The following is a 25233-nucleotide window of genomic DNA, read 5'->3' on the forward strand; positions in this document are numbered from 1 at the left end:
TCAATGCCTTAAAACATGTAGTAAAAGACAAACTGAGGAAAAAGATACAGGAAGGTAGAATAGTGGGCCCCTTTAACGATTGCCCTATGGAAAACTTGATTGTGTCACCTATTGAAGTGGTTCTGAATAAAGACAAAGGTCAGTTCAGACTGATTCAGTACCTGTCATGGCCCCGGGACACTTCTGTAAAAAATATATCCGGAAGAACCAGGCTTCCTTTGGTCACTTATTCTTCAGTGGATGTGGTGATGGCCATGGTAGAAACAGTAAGCAGTGGGGTGCAAGTGGCCAAAAGCGACATCAGGTCGACTTTTCACTTGTTCCCGCTTCGCCCAGATGACTTTCGGCTATTAGGTACCCAGTTCAAAGGGCAATGGAATATGGACAAAGTGCTCCAAATGGGTTGTTCCATATCATGCGCTCTGTTTGAACATTTCAGTACCATCCTCCAGTGGGTGTTCTGTTGGGCTACGTGGCATTGGCAAGTGACACAGTATTTCTTTTTTGTGGGGGACCCGTGTTCCGTGGACTGCCAGCAGATGCTGGTGAGTTTCCAGGAGGTCATGGGGTACCTGGGGGTGCCGTTGGCACTGGAGAAGACAGAGGGACCCTGTACGGTACTGTCATTATTGGGCATTGAAATTGACTCAGTGGCAATGGAAGCCCCCATACCAGTGGAGAAAAAATTGATTTTGGAAGCCATGTTGGCAAAACAAAAAGTTACAGTTAAAGAAGTGCAAGTGCTGCTGGGTCATCTGAACTCTCCCTGTAGGGAGGTGAGAGCAAGGAGGACATTTTGTAGGAGGTTGGGCATGTCACTGTCAGGATTACCATTGCCACACCACCATGTCAGACTGTCGGCAGGGACAAAGGAGGATTTGAGAATGTGGTGTTTTTTTTTTTCGATCTTTCAATGGAGTGCCACTTATGGACATGACAGACCTTGAATGGAAGGCACAGGTTTACTCCGATGCTGCTGGAGGGATTGATTTCAGCTTATATTGGCATGGGAAATGCTATGTGGGGGCCCTCAGGATGGAAGTGTGGGGGACGTTGTATAGCCTTCTTAGAATTGTTTCCACTTGTAGTGGCTGTGTCCCTGTGGGGAGAGCAGTTGGAGCAGAAGAAGGTGTTATTCTGAATTAACAACATGGTCGTAGGGCAGGTATTTAACTGGCAGTCAGCAAGGTATGCTCAAGTAATGAATTTATTGCAGCTTTTTTCATTGAAGGGTTTGTAGTTTGACATTCTGTTTAGAGCGCGACATTTGCCAGGTATGAACAATGCGGATGGCTTGTCTCGTTCACAGTAGGAGAAATTTCATGGGTGGCCATGGCGGCAGACAGAGTGAGGACCAAGATGCCACAGGGGCTGTGGTTAGTAGGCAACAGAGGATGCTCCAGTTGGTGTTAGAGTAACTGGCCCTGTCAATGAGGAGGGCTTATTGTCAGGCTTGGGGGTAATTTGTAGATAGAGGGGCACAGAGGAGACGGAATGCTTGGGCTTGGAATAAAGATGTGATTCAGTTCAGTCTGAAGTTGATGGAAAAGGGTCAGTCCAGAGTTACAGTCACAGGTAAACTAGCAGGCACTGGTTTCATGGGGAACGTTTGTGGGGTTATGCTCCATCGGCAGAGAAGTTGTGAAGCAGGATGTTAGAGGGATGGTCCAAAGAGGCAGGGAGTATTGGGGCAAATTGGAGGCCGCTCATGTGGGCCTAATTTTGTATGGTACTTAGGAGCCTGACGGGACATGTAGAAACATGTAGGACATGTGTTGTTCTCAATACTGATGTGGATGTTCTTTGGGGCTTAAAGGGTGTCTGAGCTCTTGAGGGGAGAGGGACTTGGGGTTTCATATGGCACAAAGTCAGACCGTGGGAGGCAGGGTTGCAAGTTTGGCTGCATAAATCAAAAATGGATCAGAGGTGTCAGGAAAAATACAGCTTGCTGTGCAGGTACCCTGTGGCCAGTTTTCACCCAGTGGAATAGGCCGCCTCTCTGTGGAAAAAATATCTAGGAAGTACAGTTCAGGTTTTCAGGCTTATTAATGGCAAGCCTGTGATTGTCATTTCAATTATTGGCTTTACTGTGTAAGGGCCTGACACAGATGGGAGTAAATGTGATAGGATTTGGGACGCATTCATTCTGCATAGGCATGGCAGCAGAGGTGGGTAAGAGGTGTTGGAGCAGGACAGATATCATGGGCCTGGGTAGATGGGAATCTGATTGTTTTCAGCACTATGTGCAGGAAGGGGAAGAGGAGTGTCAATACATTTTTATGTTTCACTTGTTATTTGTTGTTTCCCAGGTCGGGTTCAATTTGCCTGACTAAACTGTGGATAGTGGGGCAGGCGAGGCTGAGCAGACACGGTGCCAACAGCTTTACAATGGGGGACCAAATCAGCAATATAAAAGAAGGACTTAAGTGCCAAAGACTAATCTGGCAGCCATTTTAGGCAGGATTTCTATATCAAGAGACATACTTATGTCTAGCCAATCTATCCTGGCATAGTGCTTATTGTGAGACACAAGGCATGCAAAGGAATTAGCGTGATCAGCCACGAAGGCTGCTTGCCTGTGCAAACAAGTAAGTGCATGCCTGCTATGTGTGTACAGTCAAAAGTTCTGATTAGTGAGTACATAATCTAATATGAGTGTGTAGTCATTATTTGCATATGCTCCATCTCTCCCGAAATTTTAAGAAAGAAATATCAATACTTAAAGGATACAAAATAAACATTACAATAGACTGGCTAGACATAAGTATGTCTCTCGATATAGAAATCCTACCTAAGATGGCCACCAGATTAGTCTTTGGCACTTAAGTCCTTCTTTTAATATTGCTGATTCGGTACCCCAGCTATGACGCTGTTGCTAGGGGAGGGCAATCTAGATAAGCGCCGGTAAAGAAGTAGCATCCTTTGTACCGCACTCGGCTTCACACAGAGACCGTCTTTGAATCCACGATGTTTGATTACCGCACACAAGGTAAGCGCGATATCCGGGCTATTTTACTTTGTGGTGGCATACTGCTAGAGTACTGTTAAGAGCTACAGACGCCCGCTTGGTGACTTATGCGCTTATTTCACAGACTGTTAGCTATAGTTTTTCATCACTCTCTCATTTCGCGCTCGTAACGATAAATTTGTATTTGTGGCCATTTTTAGGAATTGTTTCTGAGAAAATCAAGTCTGCTTTGTTTACGCTATAACTGGAACTAACAATAGCATAATTTAATGCGCACAAAGCGGTTAGGTTTTTTAGTTTTTGCCTGATTGATATTACGAGGTCACGCACAAATAGCTCTTGCGTCTTGTGAAAGCGGATTTGTTTATATCACGCGATAGTCATATAGATTTTGGTATCCTCTCTCCCAGATCGATATTTTACTAATATATGCCAATCCGGACCCTAAGGAGCCCATACAGTCAGGATTTGGAAGATACAGAATCCCTTGTGGGACGGAATTAAAACCACGATTTATGTAGGTATCAGACTTCGGTTTAGAACCCAATTATTTAGAATACGGCTACTCCTTCCTTATTACTCATTATTGATCCATTATTTATATTCTCATTACAGAAGCTTCTATCTGAAACGAGAGAGGTATATATTATTGATACTCTTCTCACTAGCCTATGACACTCTGGGTCACTAAGGGTGTACACGTGCACTTTGCTCACGTATGACACTTTCCAATTAACACCATTGCATGACAGACTCTGTAGCAATGAAATTCACACTGATCATAGATTTCTTTCTGTAGCATGGTTGGCTGCTCATTTCACCTGTTCCTCCTTTTTTTATAATCAGGAATAGAGTATTTCAGGTTTCAGTAAATCTTATTTCACGTTCACCACGTATCACGTGTGGACACATTTTCGGTCTTTCTCTTTACTTATTCTCCATCTCTACTCAGTGCTTTTGGTCCCCTCTGGGACATTCTCCAATTATTACTTATATCTATTTATTTTCCATCCTGTGCATGCTGGCCTCTTAGACGTAATGACGTTTTGACTTACACTAGTTTAAGACTATGTTCTCCTGATGTTGTAAGGAGATACATTGGTTTGTTTGCACATTGCATCCTTGAAAAAGTCACGGGATATTTGATATTGCCCCTTATGCGACGAAACACGTGTTGGCTGCTGCTGTCCGAAGAGATTTTTCAGCCTGGAGACACACAGGAATAAAAAAACAAGAAAACTTACATGTGTCGAAGATAATTTATCCTTACTGTTATGCACTGATTTCTAATCCAAAAGTTATTGTTTGACGTGTGCTGGAGATTTGTAAAAGTTTTGAATGTATTTGTTGGCCTTGGTCACAAAGATTTTGAGGAGGTTGTTGGTTCTCCCCATCCTATGAGCACCGTCACCCAGATATTACTACCCCATAAAATAAACTAGTGGTATTCTCCTTAGTGGCGCCTAAACACCTACAACAAACATACCACTGTAGCTAGTCATCAACTCTGCAAAGCATCTGCAGCAACTAGCGCCATCCCAGCCAACCCCACAGCACAAGGGAGGTACACTGGAATACAGGGGGAGTCCTCCCCCGAGGGTAGAGACTGGTGACAGCAGAGGGGACCTGACAGTGAGTCCCGAGATTAAGGCCTGCAGGCTTCTTGGCTGACCGACTGCAGCAGCTGGAGGGAGAGGTTGCTGCCAGTGGCGGGGCAGCGTGGCGGCTGCGGTGTTGGTGAGCACGACCGTGGAGATGGTGGCCCAGCTAGCAGGAGGGGCTCGCTGGTCGGCCCGCCAAAGCGAGCAACCCCGGAGGCGTGGGGGGCCCATCCAGTGACGAGGTCTCGGGTGCGAACAAAGGCACCCGCCGGAGATCCCTGTGGCTGGGTCCGACCAGTGACCGAGACCTGTAGGTGGTTGCACTGAGGAGCACAGGTGGCTGCCTGGCGTTCGAGTCCCAGATAGCCAGCAGTGGGGCCTTGCAGCTGAGATGTGATCAAGTGGGCCACAGGAGAAGCAGCGACGGAGGTAAAGCAGACGGTCCTCAGCGGCAGTGGCGCTCTTCCCAGAGGTAGGCTATGTATCTGCTACACCGGTGCAGCAAAGGAGGTTAGAGGATCGTGAGGAGTTGTCCCCAACCACCAGAGAGCCTGCACTCAGCCCTCAGCGAGCGCAAACCCCGGGACAGGGGTTCCCTGCATAAGGCAAGCCTGGGGAGGAGAAACAGTCTGGGAGAGCCACGGCATGGACCTTGGCCCCGGCAGAAGCAGCAGCGACAGAAGGCAATGGCGGGTGGGCTAAAGGCTAGGATTAGCTGGTTGGAGGCCCCATGGGATGGAGTAGGAGGTCCTAGTCCCCCGGGCCCCTGACTGTGCCTGCACGTTGGGGTGTCTGATCTGGAAAGAGCCTAGTGGAGCAAGAGGGAGTGCCAGCCAGTCGAGTGTGGAGACATGTGGGCCCGACTGCAGAAGGAGATAGCCATACCAGATCCTATTGCTCATGGGGGGCTACTGAGCCCGGCAATCTCCACCAAGTAACAAGGGATCTGCTCCAGGATTGCATCTGCTCTGCCTTGGGTGCCCAGTCGGGGTCTGACTACCTGCTTTTGGTCCGCAGTGGGTGTGTGCAGAGACTGGCCCCAGTGCTGGGCTCGAGCTGGTGAGATATGGGCACAGGAGGGTGGAACGTTCCAGGGTCGGTCGGCCTGTTTGCTGTGATAGGGCAGAGGGATGGACTGATTGTTGAGCTGTGGAGCGGCGCCTGGGTGCTCTTGACTCGCCGGTTTGAGGCATAAAAGAAAACCATGTGTTTCTAGACGGGTCGCTGTGGTCGCCTTGCACTGCACACCGAGGGAGAGCCTCTTTCAGCAGGAGTACATCTGGAGGAGTTTAGGGAGTCGGCACAGCGGGGGCCCGGTGGTGCCTGTGGCGGGCCGGCTGATTGGTGACCCGCGTCATGTCCTCTGTGCGCTTCAAGAAGTATTGATGTCTAAGAGGCATTCTTATAAGGCCAGCAGCTGTCAGGGCACCCCACAAGCCCCCCTCATCCGACATAGACTACCAGTAGGGGACTGAGGAGACAGATGGACCGGCCACAAAAGCTTTCATAGCATTGCTTTCCTCGTCTCTTCAAGAGACCTACAAACTATGCACACGCAACTCTCTTCAGACTTGAAGAAGGTGAATCGGAAGGCGAGAGATTGACTGGCTCCTCTGGAGGAACGTGAAACCGAAAGGGACGAAGAATTAGTTATGTTATGTTAATAAAACTTATTAAGCGCACGAATACCCGGAGTTGTCTTGGCGCTTAGACAATGGTGAGCCCTAGATGAAAGCAACCAGTTCTGAAAAAGCCATGTTTTTAGGTCCTTTCTGGAAGTGGTGAGTGAGCGGGCATTCCTAATAGCAAATGGTAGCTTATTCCATAATTTAGCTGTGCTGTACGAGATACTACGGCCTCCCCAGCATAATGTTCAGATCCTTGGAACCATCATGAGGCTGGCGTCTGAAGAGAGCAATTTTCTGGCTGGGTGATACCAGGAGAAGCGCTTCTTGAGAAACATTGGTTCTGTGTCGTTCAAGGCCTTGTAAGCTAGACATAGCGCCTTGAACTTAATGCCCTGCGCCACCGGGAGCCAGTGAAGTCTTTGAATTTCCTTTGTTACAGACTCATATTTAGGGACATTTAGTAGAAGTCTCGCAGATGCATTTTGAATCATCTGAAGCTTTTTTAGGTATTGCTTCTGCATATTTAGGTAAAGTCTGTTGCAGTAGTCTAACTTTGACTGCACGAATGTAGTCACTTGCGCCCTTTTGGCGTCGTCAGAAATATAGGGTAAAATCTTCTTCAATTTCTTGATCAGAAAATGGGAGTTCGATATGAAGGCATTGGTCTGCTGAGATAAGGTGAGTTTATTATCGATGAGCACCCCCAGGTTTTTTGCCTTCTGGACTGGTTTTGGCAGTTCCCCATATCCGCCGGCCACCAAAGGTCATCCCATCTGGGTTGCAGATTCCCAAAGATTACCACTTCGGTTTTCCCGGAATTGCGCCTAAGACAGTAATTTCCCATCCATCTATTTATTTCCACCATGCAGCTTTGAAATTGCATTGATGGGGAGGCTTGATCTTTATATGCTGCCACCACCATCTGGGTGTCATCGGCATATGAAGTAAGACTTAAGCCGAAGTCTTGGATCAACGGGGCAAGTTCTTTTTATTTATTTATTTATTTATTTTATTATTATGCACAGTAATTAACAATTCATTACAATTTAGATCTGAGGAAATATAATACCATATTTTAACAAACAACATTTCATTTGAAAGCAAAGAAAAGGATTGAATAAGTAAAGCCCAAAGCCTACAGTTAATATAAAATAAATGTTTTGTGACGGAAAATCAAATAGATACATAACATATAAAAAATGTAGCTGGGCAGCATATAGGCACCATTCCATTGATGCGGCCAGAAGCCTATTTTAAACCTAGGATTACCTCCAGCTATATAAAGGTGCCCAAATACGTCTACCGAGAGATTTCCCTTTCTTGCCTTTTTTTCTCGTAAATTCCCTTCTCAAGGTTAAATACAGAGAGGAGTCAGGCCAGCCATAGATTAAATGTGGGGCAACTGGATCTAACCAGGCTGAGGCTAGACCAATTCGTAGAACTGCCATAGCGAGAAAGAGATAGCGAAGAGACATGGTATGTCCCTGGGTGTTATCAACCCCTAAAAGAATTAGGGAAGAAGTTAACTTAACCCTAAGGCCCAAAGTGGACTCTAGGAAAGTCGAGATTGTAATTTTTAACATATCTAATCGGGGGCAGGTTGAAAACATATGGACTAGATCAGCCTGTATGGAATCACAACGTGGACACGTAGTTCCCTGCTGCTCCACCCCCTCCCCCTGCCCCCATTGTAAAAATTTTGCCGGAGTGTAATACAGGGAAAATACTGTTTTATAGTGTTGGGCCTGGAGCCCTGCAGAGCATAATACTGTCTGTACCAGCTCTAGTGACTGCAAGAAATCGTCCAGATCAATGCCCAGCCTGTCTACCTATTTTTCAACGTGTTTTTCTAAATCGTCTAGTTTAAGTGCCATGAGTTCACTATATATTCCTTTAATGGTACAGCCATCCCCACTTCTTATGACTTCTATAGTTTTTACCTTAGCGAACCCGTTGGGTCCACCCAGCTTTTTACTCAAGTAGCTCCGGAGCTGGAGATATTTAAAAAAATTCCCTGTCCCAATTCCAAATTTATCTTGAATATCCTTAAACTGATAGATTCCATCAGTGCCTAATAAATCCCCAACTTTCGTGAGGCCACATCCTGCCCAAAGTGCCATGGTTTGATCTGAAAAGATTTCTGGGAGCGTTGGATTGCCACACATTTGTGTGTAGTAATTCAGCCTCTCTAAACCAGCCTTTTTTTTTTAAAGTAGACAATTTTAAAAGCAGCCTGGAGAGTTCTAAATTTGGTTCGCTTAAAATAGCTTGGCTCGCTAAATTTCATAAAGCAATTTTTAGCGTCTTCCCCCACCAATAGCCTATATACATCTGGGATCTTATCTTCCATACTTACATTTTTGGGACTACCACCGAGTATTCCAGCCATATATTGAAAGGCGGCAGCCCAGTAATATAATTTAAAGTCCGGAACAGCCCAGCCACCCCTTGATTGGGGTGGAGTCATAAAGCGTAAGGCCCTCCGGGTTTTGCCATGAGCCCAAACAAATCTGTTAGCCAAATTATCCAGTGCAGTAAACTACTTTTTCTCAAATTCCAGGTATATTGATCTGAACAAGTACAGTATCTTTGGTAGGAATACCATTTTTATCATGTTGCAGCGGCCAACCAATGACAAGTGTAAGTTATGAAATGTATCAAAGTCTATGTTGGCCTTCCGAATAATGGGATCAATATTAGTAGCCACTAAGTTATTCAAATCTGAATTAATAGTAATTCCAAGATATATCGCTGAATCTGTCATCCGTGAATCTGAACGTCTTCTTTCCCTATTCATGACAATCTGCGTTTTCTGTTTATTTAGGGCATATCCGGAAATTGAGCCGAAGGCTAAAGCAATTTCCTCAACTGCTACCATTGCTGCTACTGGATTGGGAGTAACTAAGGCAACGTCGTCAGCATATGCTAGGACTTTTGTGAATGCCCCATGATAAATAGCATGCTCGATCTCACGACATGCCATCAGCTGCCGGATTAGAGGATCAATATATATGGTGATAGTAGGGATGAACAGGGGCAACCCTGCCTAGTACCACGCATAATCGAAAAGGGATGAGTGTATTTCCCATTAACTCTAAGGCGAGCTGTGGGTGCGTTATACGTGGTACGAATAGCTTTTGTAAACCCCTGCCCATTTCTGAACCAATTCATAGCCTCCCATAAGTAGTCCCAGGAGACCCTATTGAAAGCGTTCTCTGCCTCCAAAAGAAGCATAGCCATAGGGTCCCCTGAGACTTCTGCTGCATCAAATAAGGTTATTGCCCGGCGGATATGCTGGGTAGTCCCTCTTCCAGGAATAAATCCGTGTTGGTATGGATGGATTACTTTCGTTATTATGGAGTTTAATCTAGTCGCCAAAGCTTTAGACATGGGCCCCGATTCACAGAACTAACTTAAGACCAAATCCTAAACTTACTACCATTTTGGTATTCACAGAATGCACTTACTACTTCTGGTATTCACAGAATGCACTTACTGCTTTTGGCATTCACAGAATGAACTTACTACTTTTGCTATTCACAGAATGGACTTACGACTACTAATTTTACGTCCGCACTCGGGCCGGAATTTCCGCCTCTGAAGCGGAAATTCCGCAACTGGAGCAGGAAGTCTGCTTCCGAGCCAGAAGCTCCGATTGGGGCCAGAATACATGAACTGTGGCCATTGATCATTTGAGCCGAGGGTAAACACCTGTCCAAGTCCCTACCATCCCCCACCATGCATCAGCTAACACTCCAGCCAATCCTAGCTCTTTAGCATGTATAACTGTAGAGCAGACACACACAAACCCTTTCAACATGCGGCAAAACTACTTGAGGAGGAGAGCAGAGAGGATCTTCAGACAGAGGATCAACCTATTTGGAATTTCCACTCAAGATGTAAGGGCCAGGTACCGTTTCCCTCCAGAAGTCATCTTGGATATGGTATGTGAGTGAGAGCAGGAACTTGACTCTGTGACCTGCTGCTCACATGCAATCCCAGCATATCTCAAGATCCTTTCTGCGCTCCATTTCTTTGCCACTGGGTCTTTCCAAAGGGTCTCCAGTGACCATGTGGGCATATCCCAGGCGAGCCAGTCGCGGTGCCTGCATCAGGTACTGAGATACATCACTGCAAGAGCCCACAACCACATACAAATGCCACATACACTGGCCCTGAGACAAAGGGCAGCACGAGATTTCTATCGCATTGCACAATTCCCACGTGTGCTGGGTGCAATTGATTGTACCCCTGTGGCCCTTCAGCCACCCCGCCACATTGCACACATCTTCTGCAACAGACACCGATGGCATTCCATCAACGTGCAAGCTGTCTATGATGCCAGTGGGAGGTTCATTAATGTGCATGCGATGTTCCCAGGCAGTACCGATGACAGCTTCATATTCCGCATGTCACCTCTTGCCCGGCGGATGGCTGCGGGAGAATTTGGCAACATGTGGCTACTGGGTAAGTACCAAGCGTTAGAAATTAGGTAAATGTGTTGTTGAAATGTCTGAATGCCCCCCAACATTAACCATTGTACAATAAGAATCATAAAGCTACATACATGGCCCAACAGATACTGCATGTAATACAGGATAGATCATGTCCTGTGCAATTCAAAGAGGGAAATGTAACCAACTGCCCTTTCTCCACTCCTCAGGTGACGATGGGTATGCACTCACCCCACATCTCCTCATCCCCTACAGGTGTGCAAACACTGTACCACAGCGTAGGTACAATAGGGCACACATACAAACTCAAGCCATCATAGAGCGCCCTTTTGGTCTGTTGAAGTTGCGATTCAGATGTCTCGACCGTACAGGGGGTGTGCTGCTGTACTCCCCAGAAGTCGTGTGCAAGATCATATTAACCTGTTGTGTTTTGCACAACATTGCCTTAACGCATGGCTTACACATACCGCTGGAACCTCGCTAGCTCTGAATCTGGGAAACCGGGCCATTGCACATAACCGAGGTCAGGGCATGCAAGTCCGTGAGCAGCTCGTTGCCACGTTTTTCACATAGTGTCATGGACCAAATGTGGTTTGCTGTCTGTTGCCAATGATGAAACTTGGATATACACGACTGTGTCAATAAATTCCTTCCTGAGACGACTTTGCAAGCCACACTAACTGCATGTAAATCACAGCTGTTGACAGTAGTCAAAAGGTTGAGCGTGCTTCAGCTCATGTGCCCATGTCAGCGATCAGTCTAGTGGATGTCCCTAAAGAATCTATTGATGCAGATGGAAAACGATACATGATCTGAGAGACCTAGCCGGACCTCATGAGGATGGGTCACTTAATCAGAAAAGGCCATAACCATTGCATTGTCGGGCCTGTGCCCGCAACAGATGTGACTCCCCCACAAATGATGCGCCCACAACGTGAGTGATGTCATGGGTGAATTAGACACCATGTGTCTGTGATATATACACACTGCTCCACCCCAATGTTACGTAACACATTACACAACTCTGGTAATGAGCACCCAATATGGACTACATGTACCATAATGCAAAGTAGGAGAAACTGAAACAGGGGTTTGATGTTGTCAGCCCCTCCCCCCCATCCGTGCAGAAATGTCATTAAATGGTCTGTTCCCCCTTTTGTTACATATTTATAATTCTCACCTGCACTGTCATTTCATTTTTATCCACAACAGAACAGCAGGATGGCAGTGGATTAGATTTCTGATTGTGGATGAATCAGGATGAATACAAAATGGCTGCCAACTATTTCCTGTGATGTATTTCCTGCCTCCCACTCCCTGTAAAACATATCCTGTATGAAATAATGTGTTCCGGGTCATTTTTGGAGTTTACGGCCCGAAATCGGAGGTCCCAATTGCAGAGCGTAATGCGTGTGTGCGGACCCTCCGCTCCAAAACAGGAAACTGCGTTTACGCGCTGTAAACTCCGAAAATCACCCGGAACACATTATTTCATACAGGAAATGTTTTAAAGGAAGTGGGAGGCAGGAAATACATCACAGGAAATAGTTGGCAGCCATTTTGTGTTCATCCTCTATCACAGATCAGATCCTCTGACATCCTGCTGCTCTCATCATTCTTATTTTCCCCATAATGGCTGAGTGTTACGAAGAGAAGGCAACCCCTTTCACTGAAATACATGAACTGTGGCCATTGATCATTTGAGCCGAGGGTAAACACCTGTCCAAGTCCCTACCATCCCCCACCATGCATCAGCTAACACTCCAGCCAATCCTAGCTCTTTAGCATGTATAACTGTAGAGCAGACACACACAAACCCTTTCAACATGTCACTGAATGTGTTTGTTGCACTGCCCCTTGCCATGCGGCAAAACTACTTGAGGAGGAGAGCAGAGAGGATCTTCAGACAGAGGATCAACCTATTTGGAATTTCCACTCAAGATGTAAGGGCCAGGTACCGTTTCCCTCCAGAAGTCATCTTGGATATGGTATGTGAGTGAGAGCAGGAACTTGACTCTGTGACCTGCTGCTCACATGCAATCCCAGCATATCTCAAGATCCTTTCTGCGCTCCATTTCTTTGCCACTGGGTCTTTCCAAAGGGTCTCCAGTGACCATGTGGGCATATCCCAGGCGAGCCAGTCGCGGTGCCTGCATCAGGTACTGAGATACATCACTGCAAGAGCCCACAACCACATACAAATGCCACATACACTGGCCCTGAGACAAAGGGCAGCACGAGATTTCTATCGCATTGCACAATTCCCACGTGTGCTGGGTGCAATTGATTGTACCCCTGTGGCCCTTCAGCCACCCCGCCACATTGCACACATCTTCTGCAACAGACACCGATGGCATTCCATCAACGTGCAAGCTGTCTATGATGCCAGTGGGAGGTTCATTAATGTGCATGCGATGTTCCCAGGCAGTACCCATGACAGCTTCATATTCCGCATGTCACCTCTTGCCCGGCGGATGGCTGCGGGAGAATTTGGCAACATGTGGCTACTGGGTAAGTACCAAGCGTTAGAAATTAGGTAAATGTGTTGTTGAAATGTCTGAATGCCCCCCAACATTAACCATTGTACAATAAGAATCATAAAGCTACATACATGGCCCAACAGATACTGCATGTAATACAGGATAGATCATGTCCTGTGCAATTCAAAGAGGGAAATGTAACCAACTGCCCTTTCTCCACTCCTCAGGTGACGATGGGTATGCACTCACCCCACATCTCCTCATCCCCTACAGGTGTGCAAACACTGTACCACAGCGTAGGTACAATAGGGCACACATACAAACTCAAGCCATCATAGAGCGCCCTTTTGGTCTGTTGAAGTTGCGATTCAGATGTCTCGACCGTACAGGGGGTGTGCTGCTGTACTCCCCAGAAGTCGTGTGCAAGATCATATTAACCTGTTGTGTTTTGCACAACATTGCCTTAACGCATGGCTTACACATACCGCTGGAACCTCGCTAGCTCTGAATCTGGGAAACCGGGCCATTGCACATAACCGAGGTCAGGGCATGCAAGTCCGTGAGCAGCTCGTTGCCACGTTTTTCACATGAGCAACCTGTAGTGTCATGGACCAAATGTGGTTTGCTGTCTGTTGCCAATGATGAAACTTGGATATACACGACTGTGTCAATAAATTCCTTCCTGAGACGACTTTGCAAGCCACACTAACTGCATGTAAATCACAGCTGTTGACAGTAGTCAAAAGGTTGAGCGTGCTTCAGCTCATGTGCCCATGTCAGCGATCAGTCTAGTGGATGTCCCTAAAGAATCTATTGATGCAGATGGAAAACGATACATGATCTGAGAGACCTAGCCGGACCTCATGAGGATGGGTCACTTAATCAGAAAAGGCCATAACCATTGCATTGTCGGGCCTGTGCTCGCAACAGATGTGACTCCCCCACAAATGATGCGCCCACAACGTGAGTGATGTCATGGGTGAATTAGACACCATGTGTCTGTGATATATACACACTGCTCCACCCCAATGTTACGTAACACATTACACAACTCTGGTAATGAGCACCCAATATGGACTACATGTACCATAATGCAAAGTAGGAGAAACTGAAACAGGGGTTTGATGTTGTCAGCCCCTCCCCCCCCATCCGTGCAGAAATGTCATTAAATGGTCTGTTCCCCCTTTTGTTACATATTTATAATTCTCACCTGCACTGTCATTTCATTTTTATCCACAACAGAACAGCAGGATGGCAGTGGATTAGATTTCTGATTGTGGATGAATCAGGATGAATACAAAATGGCTGCCAACTATTTCCTGTGATGTATTTCCTGCCTCCCACTCCCTGTAAAACATATCCTGTATGAAATAATGTGTTCCGGGTCATTTTCGGAGTTTACGGCCCGAAATCGGAGGTCCCAATTGCAGAGCGTAATGCGTGTGTGCGGACCCTCCGCTCCAGAACAGGAAACTGCGTTTACGCGCTGTAAACTCCGAAAATCACCCGGAACACATTATTTCATACAGGAAATGTTTTAAAGGAAGTGGGAGGCAGGAAATACATCACAGGAAATAGTTGGCAGCCATTTTGTGTTCATCCTCTATCACAGATCAGATCCTCTGACATCCTGCTGCTCTCATCATTCTTATTTTCCCTATAATGGCTGAGTGTTACGAAGAGAAGGCAACCCCTTTCACTGAAAGGGAGTTAGACATCTTGGCTGATTGGGTGCTGGCCAAATATCCTCAGCTATATGGGGACCCTGAACACCAGCTCAGCAATGCAGCCCGGGCCAGGCTGTGGGCCAACATTGGGGAGCGCTGCAGTGCAGTGGGAGTCCACACCAGGAGTGCTAGGGCATGCCGCAAGCACTGGGAGGACCTAAAACGCTGGTCCCGGCACAAGGCTTAGGAGCTGGTGGGCCAGTCTTCTCAGCACCATGTGCATCGTCCTCGCCTCTCCTCACTGTACAGGAGGGTCCTGCGAGCAGCTTGGCCGACCCTCCATGCTCAGCTAGAGGAGCATGAGCAGCAGGGACATAAGTGCATCATATGCAATATGTGTCTGGGAGTATGATGTGAGTGAAACAGTGCTGTACCATTGTGTGTCCCATGCCTCCATTCACAGATTCCGAGTCCATGCAGCAGTCACCAAGATTAAAAAGGCACACTGTGGCATATGGACTGTACAGGGCAGAGTGCATTTTGGGAGTTGTAGTTTCTTCATGACAAATGAGCCACAATTGTGCATTCATACTGAAATCTGCTCTTCCCGCACCACTACAATTGGAACTAGGAAATGATAACTGATGTGTGCATTGGATGAGCAATGGTACAGACACTGTCCAGTGTGCGCATGGCAGGCCAAAGGGTATTGGATGCTGTGACTTTCATTGCAGTTGTAGAGTTTGGGTTCCAATTGAGACAGATCATCATGTGCCATGGAGTCAAGACAGACTTTTACATCCTTGCATCACTCTTAAGTGCTTCTAAATTTGCAAGGTGTGTCCACTGGCAGACGTCTCACCCTCAGTGGCCTGTATGACATTTCACATGTACTGGTAGCTGTCAAAACAATCCCCCACTGTTCAGCGGTGTACTGCACTACCTTATCAGTCACCAAAGCCAATATGTGCCACTGGATTGTCAGATCATGTGTGGGGACAGCAAAAGGTTAGACTCACAATGTAGCTAAAGAAATAGCCCAGACCCTCTGTGGATGTGTGACCCACATTCGGCACTTGTCTTGTCCCATACAGTGCTACAAAGCAGATGACACTTGTCCAGACGTTAAATAGCTGCGACTCCCTATCAATGGCCAAATTCAAAGAAATCAGGACTCTTCATGTTCTACTTTGGTGGACTGCTTTTGGAACCTGCACATGTAGCAGTGACAGGACACACAGATCACCAGAATGCCAGGTTGAGGGTTGGCCAATACAGTTGTGTAAGCCACAAACATTCACTTGAGATGTCGATGTCAGACTCAATTCAGTAAATGACAGTGAACATACACGTAATGTGAGTTCAACGACACTGACAACTGTAGAGTGTGATCAGAGGAAAATAAAGTCTGACCTTTGCTCATCTATGTATGTGTCTTGTCCTGCATGACACAACCATAACATTTGGTTTTTGCTTTCATTTCAGCAGGCACAGCTGGTGAAATGGAAGGGCAGCAGGACCAGGTCCAGGGCGCGAGGCCACCAGTGCGGCGGCGGCTACACCCTCTTTCCACCAGCGAGGAAGAGGAGGATGAGGAGGGACCCTCAACATCAAGGGGCAAGGGGATTGCGCCCACCCGGACTGACAAGGGACACCCTGATGCTGGTGCTACATCCCGGGTGGAGACTGCGAACATTGAAGGGGGGGGAGAACCCGACACCTCTGCCCATGATGTGGTGGAGAGCTACTCTCCCCAAGACTCTTCACCTGTGGGCCCTGAAGAGGTGTCCCCGGGGCAGGCCAACACACAATCTGGGTCTGCCATCAGCCCCTCCCTACCTCTAGAGTCCCCCATTCCATCGGGGGCTCCAGCTGCATCCCCTGCAACCAGTCCCCCTCATCGTAGCTGCCAGCTCGACGACATCATTGGCTCCGGACCTGAGGCACCACATCCCTCCTGTCCCCCCCAGGCTCCTCCCGGTGTTGTTCCTCCTGTGGCTGTGCCAGGGGACTTGATGTGGATGTGTGAGGGTCAGCCAGACATGTCCGCTCGCATCATGCTACAAGTGTGTATGGAGGTACGCATGATGCGAGAGGACATTGTCCGATCTCTGGCCACCCTCGACACCAGCATCAATTCAATGGCCACAGCAATGTTGTCTCTTGTCTCCCAAATCCCTTCCCATACCACCGTCGATGTCTCCCCCTGTCCGTTGCCCCACACTGTTTACCCCCGTACTCCTCGTGTGTCACGAACACAAGTGGTGCGTGTTCCTGCACCCGCCAGCCGTGTGCCTGCATCGGACTCAGAGGATCTGGACATTGTGGTATTAGAGGATGACCAGAAGGACACTTGACTTTTGACAGAGATGTTGTCGTGAACTATTATTTCATTTTCCCATTGTAAATAGACTGTTTTCCCTGACATGTTATATTTTTGTTGCCCCACCCCAATCCACGTTCCCTTCTCCCTCGGCATTAAGATCATCATTTGTTTTCCTTTCTCCCTTCCAAACCGACGGTTGTTCTTCTGTACCTTCATATATATCAATGAGGAATTCTAATTACTTCAACTTGTTTGACTTCATTTTGAATGTCTGGTTCAGAATATGGACACATATTTGGTGATTCATCTGCTGTGCACATAATGGCTTGTTGCAATGATGGGTTACACTTGTAACTGTGTCACACACACACATACCTTCTCACATCTCTAGGCCACCTACATCGTTACACAGGACATGATAAACAACAGAATCTTAGTTTTGTAGGTCTTTATTTGTTCAACACACATATTCACGTGGTTAATTTGTCTTGGGGTTCCTGTCACTGGCGATCGTGCTTGCGACATCGCAATTTGGGGGGTGATGACCGCTCGGAGGGGTCAGGTCTGGCTCGTCGCCTACGTGGAGGTGGGTATTGTTCTTGGGACTGTCCAGGGTCATCTACATGTGCTGGGGCAGATGGTGTATGCACATTGGATGTTTGTGCCTGGACAAGGGCTGGTTGTGCACGTGGTGGGAGTGCCTGTACAAGGGTTGGTGGTGGTTGTGCAGGTGGTGGCAGTGCCTGTACAGGGGGTGGTGGTGGTTGTGCAGGTGGTGGCAGTGCCTGTACAGGGGTTGTTGGTGGTTGTGCAGGTGGTGGCAGTGCCTGTGCAGGGGTTGGTGATGGTTGTGCAGGTGGTGGCAGTGCCTGTACAGGGGTTGGTGGTGGTTGTGCAGGTGGTGGCAGTGCCTGTACAGGGGTTGGTGGTGGTTGTGCAGGTGGCAGGAGTGCCTGTACAGGGGTTGGTGGTGGGAGTGCCAGTTCAGCCCGCCGGTGTGGATGTGTACCTGTGCTGTGCAGTTGGTGGTACAGGTGTGGGGATGTGCTGTCCTGTGGGCAGATATGATGGCTCCCCTCCCTGCGTTGACCGTGAAGGGAGACTTTGAATAACTTTCAGCATGCCCTCCGTCATCTTCATGGCCAAGGCATGGTGTCTTGCACTCTCTTCCCCTTGGATGGATATCATGTCTCGCATATTTCTGGACATGTCCTGCCAAGTCCTATCCATCCTATCCAAAACTTGGCTCAACCTGTCCACCACCTGAGGGAATTGGACCATGTCCTGCAGGGACTCCGACATGTCGGACAGGGTAGCTCCTATGGCACGAATGTCCTGCCTCACATATGTCTGCTGTTGGAAGAAGTCCTGCTCCCACTGGCCATCATAGCCAGGTGCAGGCCCTCTCTGCAGCTGTCTGCCATGGATGGGACGAGCAGGTCCAACAGCAGGGGAGGGGGTGGCAGCTGGGAGCCTGTGGGCAGGAGAATGGTGCCCAGGGTATAGATGTACCACAACAGGGGTGGTACTTCCCCCAGATGGTGGAGAGGATGGCAGGGATACACTGTCTAAGGAAGAGCCGGTAGGGGAACCATCATATCGGTCCTGGACGTGAGGGCTGTGAGGGAGTGATGTCTGTGTTGTGATGCGTGGGAGCTGTGGCTGGTTTGCTCGATGCTGGGGACAGGCCATACTTTGCTTGGGAGGAGGCTGACGAACGTTGCTTGGCAGAGGATGTGATGCCCTGACAGATTTTGCAATCTGGCACGATAGCTCTCATTGGCATCTGTATCGTCATCGGACATGTTGTCCTCATCATCCACCAAGTCGACGTCCTCAGGAAATTCATCCTCCTCCTCTTGAGCAGTGCTTGCTGCCGACATCGCTGCTTGGAGGATCAGGGGATTCTCCCCTCTGATTCCCCTTCGACCCGTACTGGTCAAAGGTCTGTCATCCACATCCTCAGCGTCCCCTGGAACAGTGGTTGCAACCGTATTAGGGATTGACCTGGTATAACATGTGGTGCAACACAAGGGTTGTATTAACTGTACTTTGCATCAACAGATGAGGATCATGTGCCCTGTTTAGGGTACCACCACAAATGACAGCTCACACCATAGCACTGAGATTTTACACAGAGATGTACATGATGCTAGCAAACTCACCAGCCACAACTTTCTGTCCCTTGGTGGTCCCCCACCCCATAGTGTCACCTGCTGGACATGTCTCCTCATAGCTGTTGTAAACATAGCTGTCCCTGATCCAGCAGCTGTAGAGGGAAGTGATCTGCATCACTAATTGACAGACAGGCACATGACACTCCTGATTTGTATTTCACTTTGTACACAACAACTGCTGATTCCATGCAGAGGGGGATCTTGATCTCTGTCATGGCTTAGGAATCTAAGCTAGTGACACACCTCATGCCAGAATTACCTGAAGGACAGGTGCGCGATGGTTTATCTGCTGCAGCCAGGCTGTCATGCAGTCCCCGGGATGGTGTCCGCTGCTGTGGTGTCATCCTGTCAGCAGCTGTGATGAGACATACAGGTCTATAGTTTTTTAACAGATGGTAGCTCTGAGCCAACATGTCATTCTCAATAACCATTTGTTGGTAATCCAGGACAATGTGCAGCATGTTTACCTCATGGACTTTACATGTGGGCACCTGCTCACATGCAGCATTTGCCAGCCGTTACCTCCACACAGCACTGACATCAATAAGATGACAAATCAACAGACAAACTTGTATGAGAAGGTTACTGATATTTCAAGGAAGGGATAAATGACCCGGACTCCTCCGCATTACACTGATTTCACCTTTGCCATTAAGACTTACATTTTTCCGGAGTCTAATGTTGTCGGTTGACAAGTCAGAAAGGGGTTCATGTGTGAGATGTGCAATAGTCAGGGACTTGATGTTGCTCATTTGTGCTTCCCTACGCATGAAGTCACACAGCTCATTTTTGAATGAGAGAACACAGAATTCTTATGTCTATCCTTTGAGTGTCCTCTCTTTGCATACTCTATTTCCAAGATCATGGTACTATTTAGCTGACAACGATTGGTGTCTTGTACAGCAGACATCCAAACCTCATATGTCAAACACTCAACTATACATGTGAATACGGTAGGAGAGGAGGCAAGCAGAATGCAACATTTGGTTATGCTCACACATTGCGGATGCAAAAACAACAGTTAATGGACAGAATGCAGAACAATGTCATACATTCACCCCGGTACAGAGATCTGGGCCTAAATCCATTGTGTTTTTGCTCACCATGCCATTCCAGTTTTAACCCAGCCATATGCAAATCAGTCTTGACCCTGTGCCTCATGGGAACAGTCCAGACCGAACTGCCAAGCCAGGTCCTCCCTGGACTGGAACCAAGCATCCTATGACAGGTTTCGGGGTTTCACCCCTCCTCAGCCAGGATAGCTTGATTCCAGTGGCATGGAGAGCACGGGACTCACGTCTGAGCATACCCGTCCCACTCGGGGTGACAAATGCAAAAACAACAGTTGATGGACATTGCGGATAGGCTGAGAAGCTTTGATGTCTTCCGCCTGCACTGGATTAGCGTGTTGCTCTTCAGTCAAGTCATTTTGCATGTGTGACTGCATGAAGATTCACCTTAGCAGCCCCTACATCCATCTCAAAGGTACACAACTGGCATCAGTGTTGGCCTCAGCCATGCTATTTTCATTATGATTTAACCATGTATATTTTGCTAGTGATTTTTTCCTATCATTGAATTGCAAGCCGGTTGTGTTCTGGTCACTTCATATGACTCATTGTACTATTGTATGTCCATTCTGCACTCACTTGGCATACATTTTGTGTCATCCTTTCATTAGCCACCATGGTCTGATCTTGCATGGGTTCAAATGCCATATGTGAGCATATTATGATGCAGGACAACAGTGTTGTACAACACATACAACATATGGTGCAGGTGAAAGGCACATTTAATGAGCATTCAGCCTGATTTATTCTTGTCACAGCCAATCTTGTAGCAGAAGTCAGTGTGTGTCTTTGATTCTGGGAGGACCTCGTTGTACCTACAATGATAAGTGTGTTTTGCAACTTTACATTTCTGCAGCCACATGCGATGCACTAAATTTCTGGCACAAAGGATGAGCAGAAGCAGTTGTGGGCACCAGCGTTGCTGAAGTGTGTCATACTTAATATCATGAGTGATCCCACATATAACTGAGAATGGGCCCACTACCTAGATGCAACTTATATTACAATGACATGTCTAGGAATCATGATGTGAGGTCCACTATTGTGTTTTGTTGATGGACAACAAAAAAGCCAGCCAATGTAAGTGGTACATGACCAGCTGTATGGACTGGGCATTTTATCTATATTGGAAACATTCGAAGTTGGACAGTGTATGCATTGTCAATGCTACCGACCCTGGTATCTCACTTCTTGTTCATCATTGCCATATTTGTGCAAATTGGATTTATTGATTAGGTCTACAGACACTATTACAACATAGTGGGGACACCCTTTTGACTAGTTGTGGCACTCGATTACAGGATTGGATTCCCAGTTCTGGGGCTGTTGCTGAAAAACATGTCATGTTCCACAATTACAAAGGTAGGATGAGCCAAGACATTTAATATTTTGTCTTTCGCTGTTCACAATTATCATTTGCTAAAGGTGGATGTCCATTGACAACTCCAATAGTAATGCAGCTATTTTTTCATCTCTGGGTGACTTCATATGTGGGCACTATATGTTCCTCTGTCACTCCTGACAATGTATGCATTTTGACCATCTCCTGCCCACTTTGACTTACCAGTCGGTGAGGGTGGTATGCCTTTCTCTGTACGATGGCGATTCTTCCCAGTAGATGCAGGGACCTCTGCTACTGCAGTTGTCTGTGCTCTGGCTGAATGTGTCAATGGGTGAGAAGAGAGAAAAGTAAACAAATGGGAAATGTGCTTGTGGAACTTTTCTGGGATTTCCCCATTTCTTCTGCATGCTAACAGTGTTGTGCAGTACTGCCGCAGACTTGGCTGGTAGGAGCAGTGGTGCGTTGGGGATGTAATGGCGTGGCAGGGTGGGAAATGTACAACAGAATAGGTGTATGACTATTTTGATCTGATGATTCTCTCACCTTCTGCTTTGTGATTTAAGCTGGCACAGGGTGATTTACTTCTTGGATAATTTGTGGCAGGTTTACAAGCCCCTTGGAATACATTTACACCGCCGTTGCGTCACTTCTGTGACACAGCGGTGGGGTAATACAGGTGACACATTTTGACTTATTCGCAACGTGATGCATCTATGGAGATGCGTCACAATGTGCAGCCCTGCGCATCATTAAACATGCATCAGTTGTGATGTAGGCAGGGTGTGCGTTTCTTTGGTTATGCCTCGTATAGGTGATGCAGTGTAATTGACGAAATTTCATGGAGTCACTTTTCATAGGGTGGTGCTACGCAAACTTACGCCTGCTTGAAGCACACATAATGAGTGGCAGAGAACGTTAGGTGTAGGCGGTCCATGGACATTGTTGGAGTTGCGTCACACTTGCGACACTACTCCAGCAAAGCACCCCCCTAATGCCATCAGATGCAACACACATCTGTCTATCCCTGCGCCACAGTGCACCGCATTGTAAATGTGATGCAGCCTCGGTTGCACAAGAGTTGAATTGCGTGTCGCATTGTTACTGGCGCATCCCTGCTGATATTTGTCAATTACTACTTAGCAGGGTTGTGTATTACGGCAACAGTACAGTGCCCATGTTTTCTAAAGTGGGGTAGGGATTTGCCATTTCCATTGCAAAAGGATTGTGGGACTTGTGGTTGTACATAAAGAGGGTGACACATGAGTCTCTGACTGACTATATTTTTTATATACACTTTGGACAACTTCCTTATTCACAATGACAGTGCAACACAGACAATCTTTTCATGCACTTTTTCTTTTCATCGCACTTACCTGGTACCACGTAGCGGACGTCACTAACAGGCAGCCCATGGACCAAGTGGGGGTGTATTGTGGTCAGGATATCCTCCTCCAGTGGGGTGAGACGGATGCGGGGTCCAGAGTATGCAGCAGGGAGGATCCGGTTTAATTCGATTCGGGAGTATTTCTCCTTCACCCTCTGCCTTTCATCCTGCCACTTTTTTTTGATGTCCTGGACGGTGCGCCTCTCCTCGCCCAATGCTGTGACAGCAGTGGCTAATTGCTGCCATAGGGCTGCCTTCTGTGTCCCACTGGTGCAGTAGGCTGGGAGTCCATAGAGGCGTTTGTGGTGCCTCACTATAAACTCCACAAGCATGGTGGTCTCCTCTGCAGTGAAATTCCTCTTCCTCCTCAATAGCTCCATTATTCTCTGGCAGTGTCAGCATTGTGAACACAAACTCTATGTGGCCAAACCTGTTCCTTCAGTGTGTGCTCCCTTTTAAATGTTTTTTGCTGCTGGTCAATTAGTGTTAATTGGCTTCAGCTGGAGCATGGTGGGGGATGGTAGGCACTTGCAACATCATGGCAAACTGGAGCTGTTGGCTGGGATTGGCTGGAGTGTGTCAGCTGATGCATGGGGGGATGGTAGGGACTTGGACAGGTGTTTACCCTTGGCTCAAATGATCAATGGCCACAGTTAATGTATTCTGGCCCCAAATCGGAGTTCCTGGCCCGGGAGCGGACTTTCCGGCCCGGGAGCGGAGTTTCCGGCCCGAAATTGGAGCTTCCGGCCCGGAAGTGGACTTCCTGCTCCGGGTGCGGAATTTCCGCTTCGGAGGCGGAAATTCCGGCCCGAGTACGGACGTAAAGTTAGTAGACGTAAGTCCATTCTGTGAATAGCAAAAGTAGTAAGCTCATTCTGTGACTGCCAAAAGTAGTAAGTGCATTCTGTGAATACCAAAATGGTAGTAAGTTTAGGATTTGGTTTTAAGTTAGTTCTGTGAATTGGGGCCATAATCTTTACATCACAATTTATTAAAGTGATGGGTCGATAAGATCCGGGCTCTAGGGGTGGTTTGCCCTTTTTTAGGAATATAATGATATCGGCTCCATACCAAGAGTCGGGGACCGAGCTCCCAAGTTGTGCTAGGCAGATCGTATCCACCAATACAGGTCCGATTTCATCCCCAAAAGTTTTATAAAATTCCAAAGGAATCTGATCTCGACCAGCGGCTTTACGTGCGGGGAGATTTTTCAAGGCGCAATAAATCTCTTCATATGTCAAAATAGCTTCAAGTCTCGATCTAGCCTCATCATTAATACGGGATAGTGGTATACTATTAAGGTAGCCTAATGTTAATTCCTTCTGGGCCGGAGGTCCAGCCCCGTATAATTGCTGGTAGAACCTCTGAAATACTTCCTGAATCTTAAGTGGATCCTTAACTAAATTCCGTCTCTCGTCTATGATCTCGTTTATTTCGCTCTTGACACTCCTTTGTCTGAGTCTGGCTGCCAGCGTATGGCCAATTCTATCACTAAATTCATAACAATGTTCCCTCTTATTTAAAAAAAGCTCGGCTGCCTTTGAGGCAGCTTGATCTCCTATTTCTGCCTTGGACCACACCAACCGGAGTAAGATATCATTGAGTGATAGTCCAGCGCTTACAGCGGTTGCCAATTCCTCCTCAATACTAGCCAATGATTTATGCAGTGCTTCCGTCTGACGTACTTCCCTCTTTTGTCGAGAAAGGGTGAAGCTAAGCGTCTCCCCTCTAATGCCTGCCTTAAAAGCGTCCCACACCTTCCCAAAGCTTGCACTATATCTATTCGTATCTCTGGCAAACACACATTCTATTATCGCCCAACGGCCCCATTTATCTGATAGTTTCCTTTTAACAGTAATATCGTTCCGTCGAGTTAGAATAGCTACTCCTCTTGTCTGGGTGCCTTGTTTAGTAGCCACCAGAAGCCTAAACCCAAGCTGTTAAAGAACTCCACCCCTCAGACCTTCTATGTGGGTCTCCTGCACACATAAGATATCGGCACTCATAGTTTTCAATAGGATAGCCGCCCTTTGTCGTTTAGCTTGGTCATTGAGCCCACAAATACTAATAGTTATAACTCTAATCTTTGAAGGACCCATGAAACAATTTAAGATCTCTTTCCTCCGTCATAATCCT

General features: G+C 47.3%; 1 protein-coding gene across 1 annotated transcript; it reads left to right on the plus strand.

The window, feature by feature from the left end:
- Window positions 1–2853: 2853 nt before the first annotated feature.
- Window positions 2854–17371, plus strand: LOC146816448 (uncharacterized). Its single transcript, XM_085609122.1, has 2 exons — window positions 2854–2989; window positions 16284–17371. Exons 1-2 carry the CDS (start codon window positions 2968–2970, stop codon window positions 17153–17155), a joined length of 894 nt encoding a protein of 297 aa, XP_085465248.1. The 5' UTR covers window positions 2854–2967; the 3' UTR covers window positions 17156–17371.
- Window positions 17372–25233: the final 7862 nt, after the last annotated feature.

Source organism: Triturus cristatus, chromosome 6 (genome assembly GCF_964204655.1).
Source record: "Triturus cristatus chromosome 6, aTriCri1.1, whole genome shotgun sequence".
Lineage (NCBI taxonomy): Eukaryota > Metazoa > Chordata > Amphibia > Caudata > Salamandridae > Triturus > Triturus cristatus.

What these genes read in the sequence shown, in the direction of transcription:
- LOC146816448 (XM_085609122.1), top strand. Translation starts at nt 2,968, where the DNA reads ATGTTTGATTACCGCACACAAG. An exon ending in GTTTGATTACCGCACACAAG is followed by an intron (nt 2,990 to 16,283) that starts GTAAGCGCGATA and finishes CTTTCATTTCAG; the next exon opens with CAGGCACAGCTGGTGAAATG.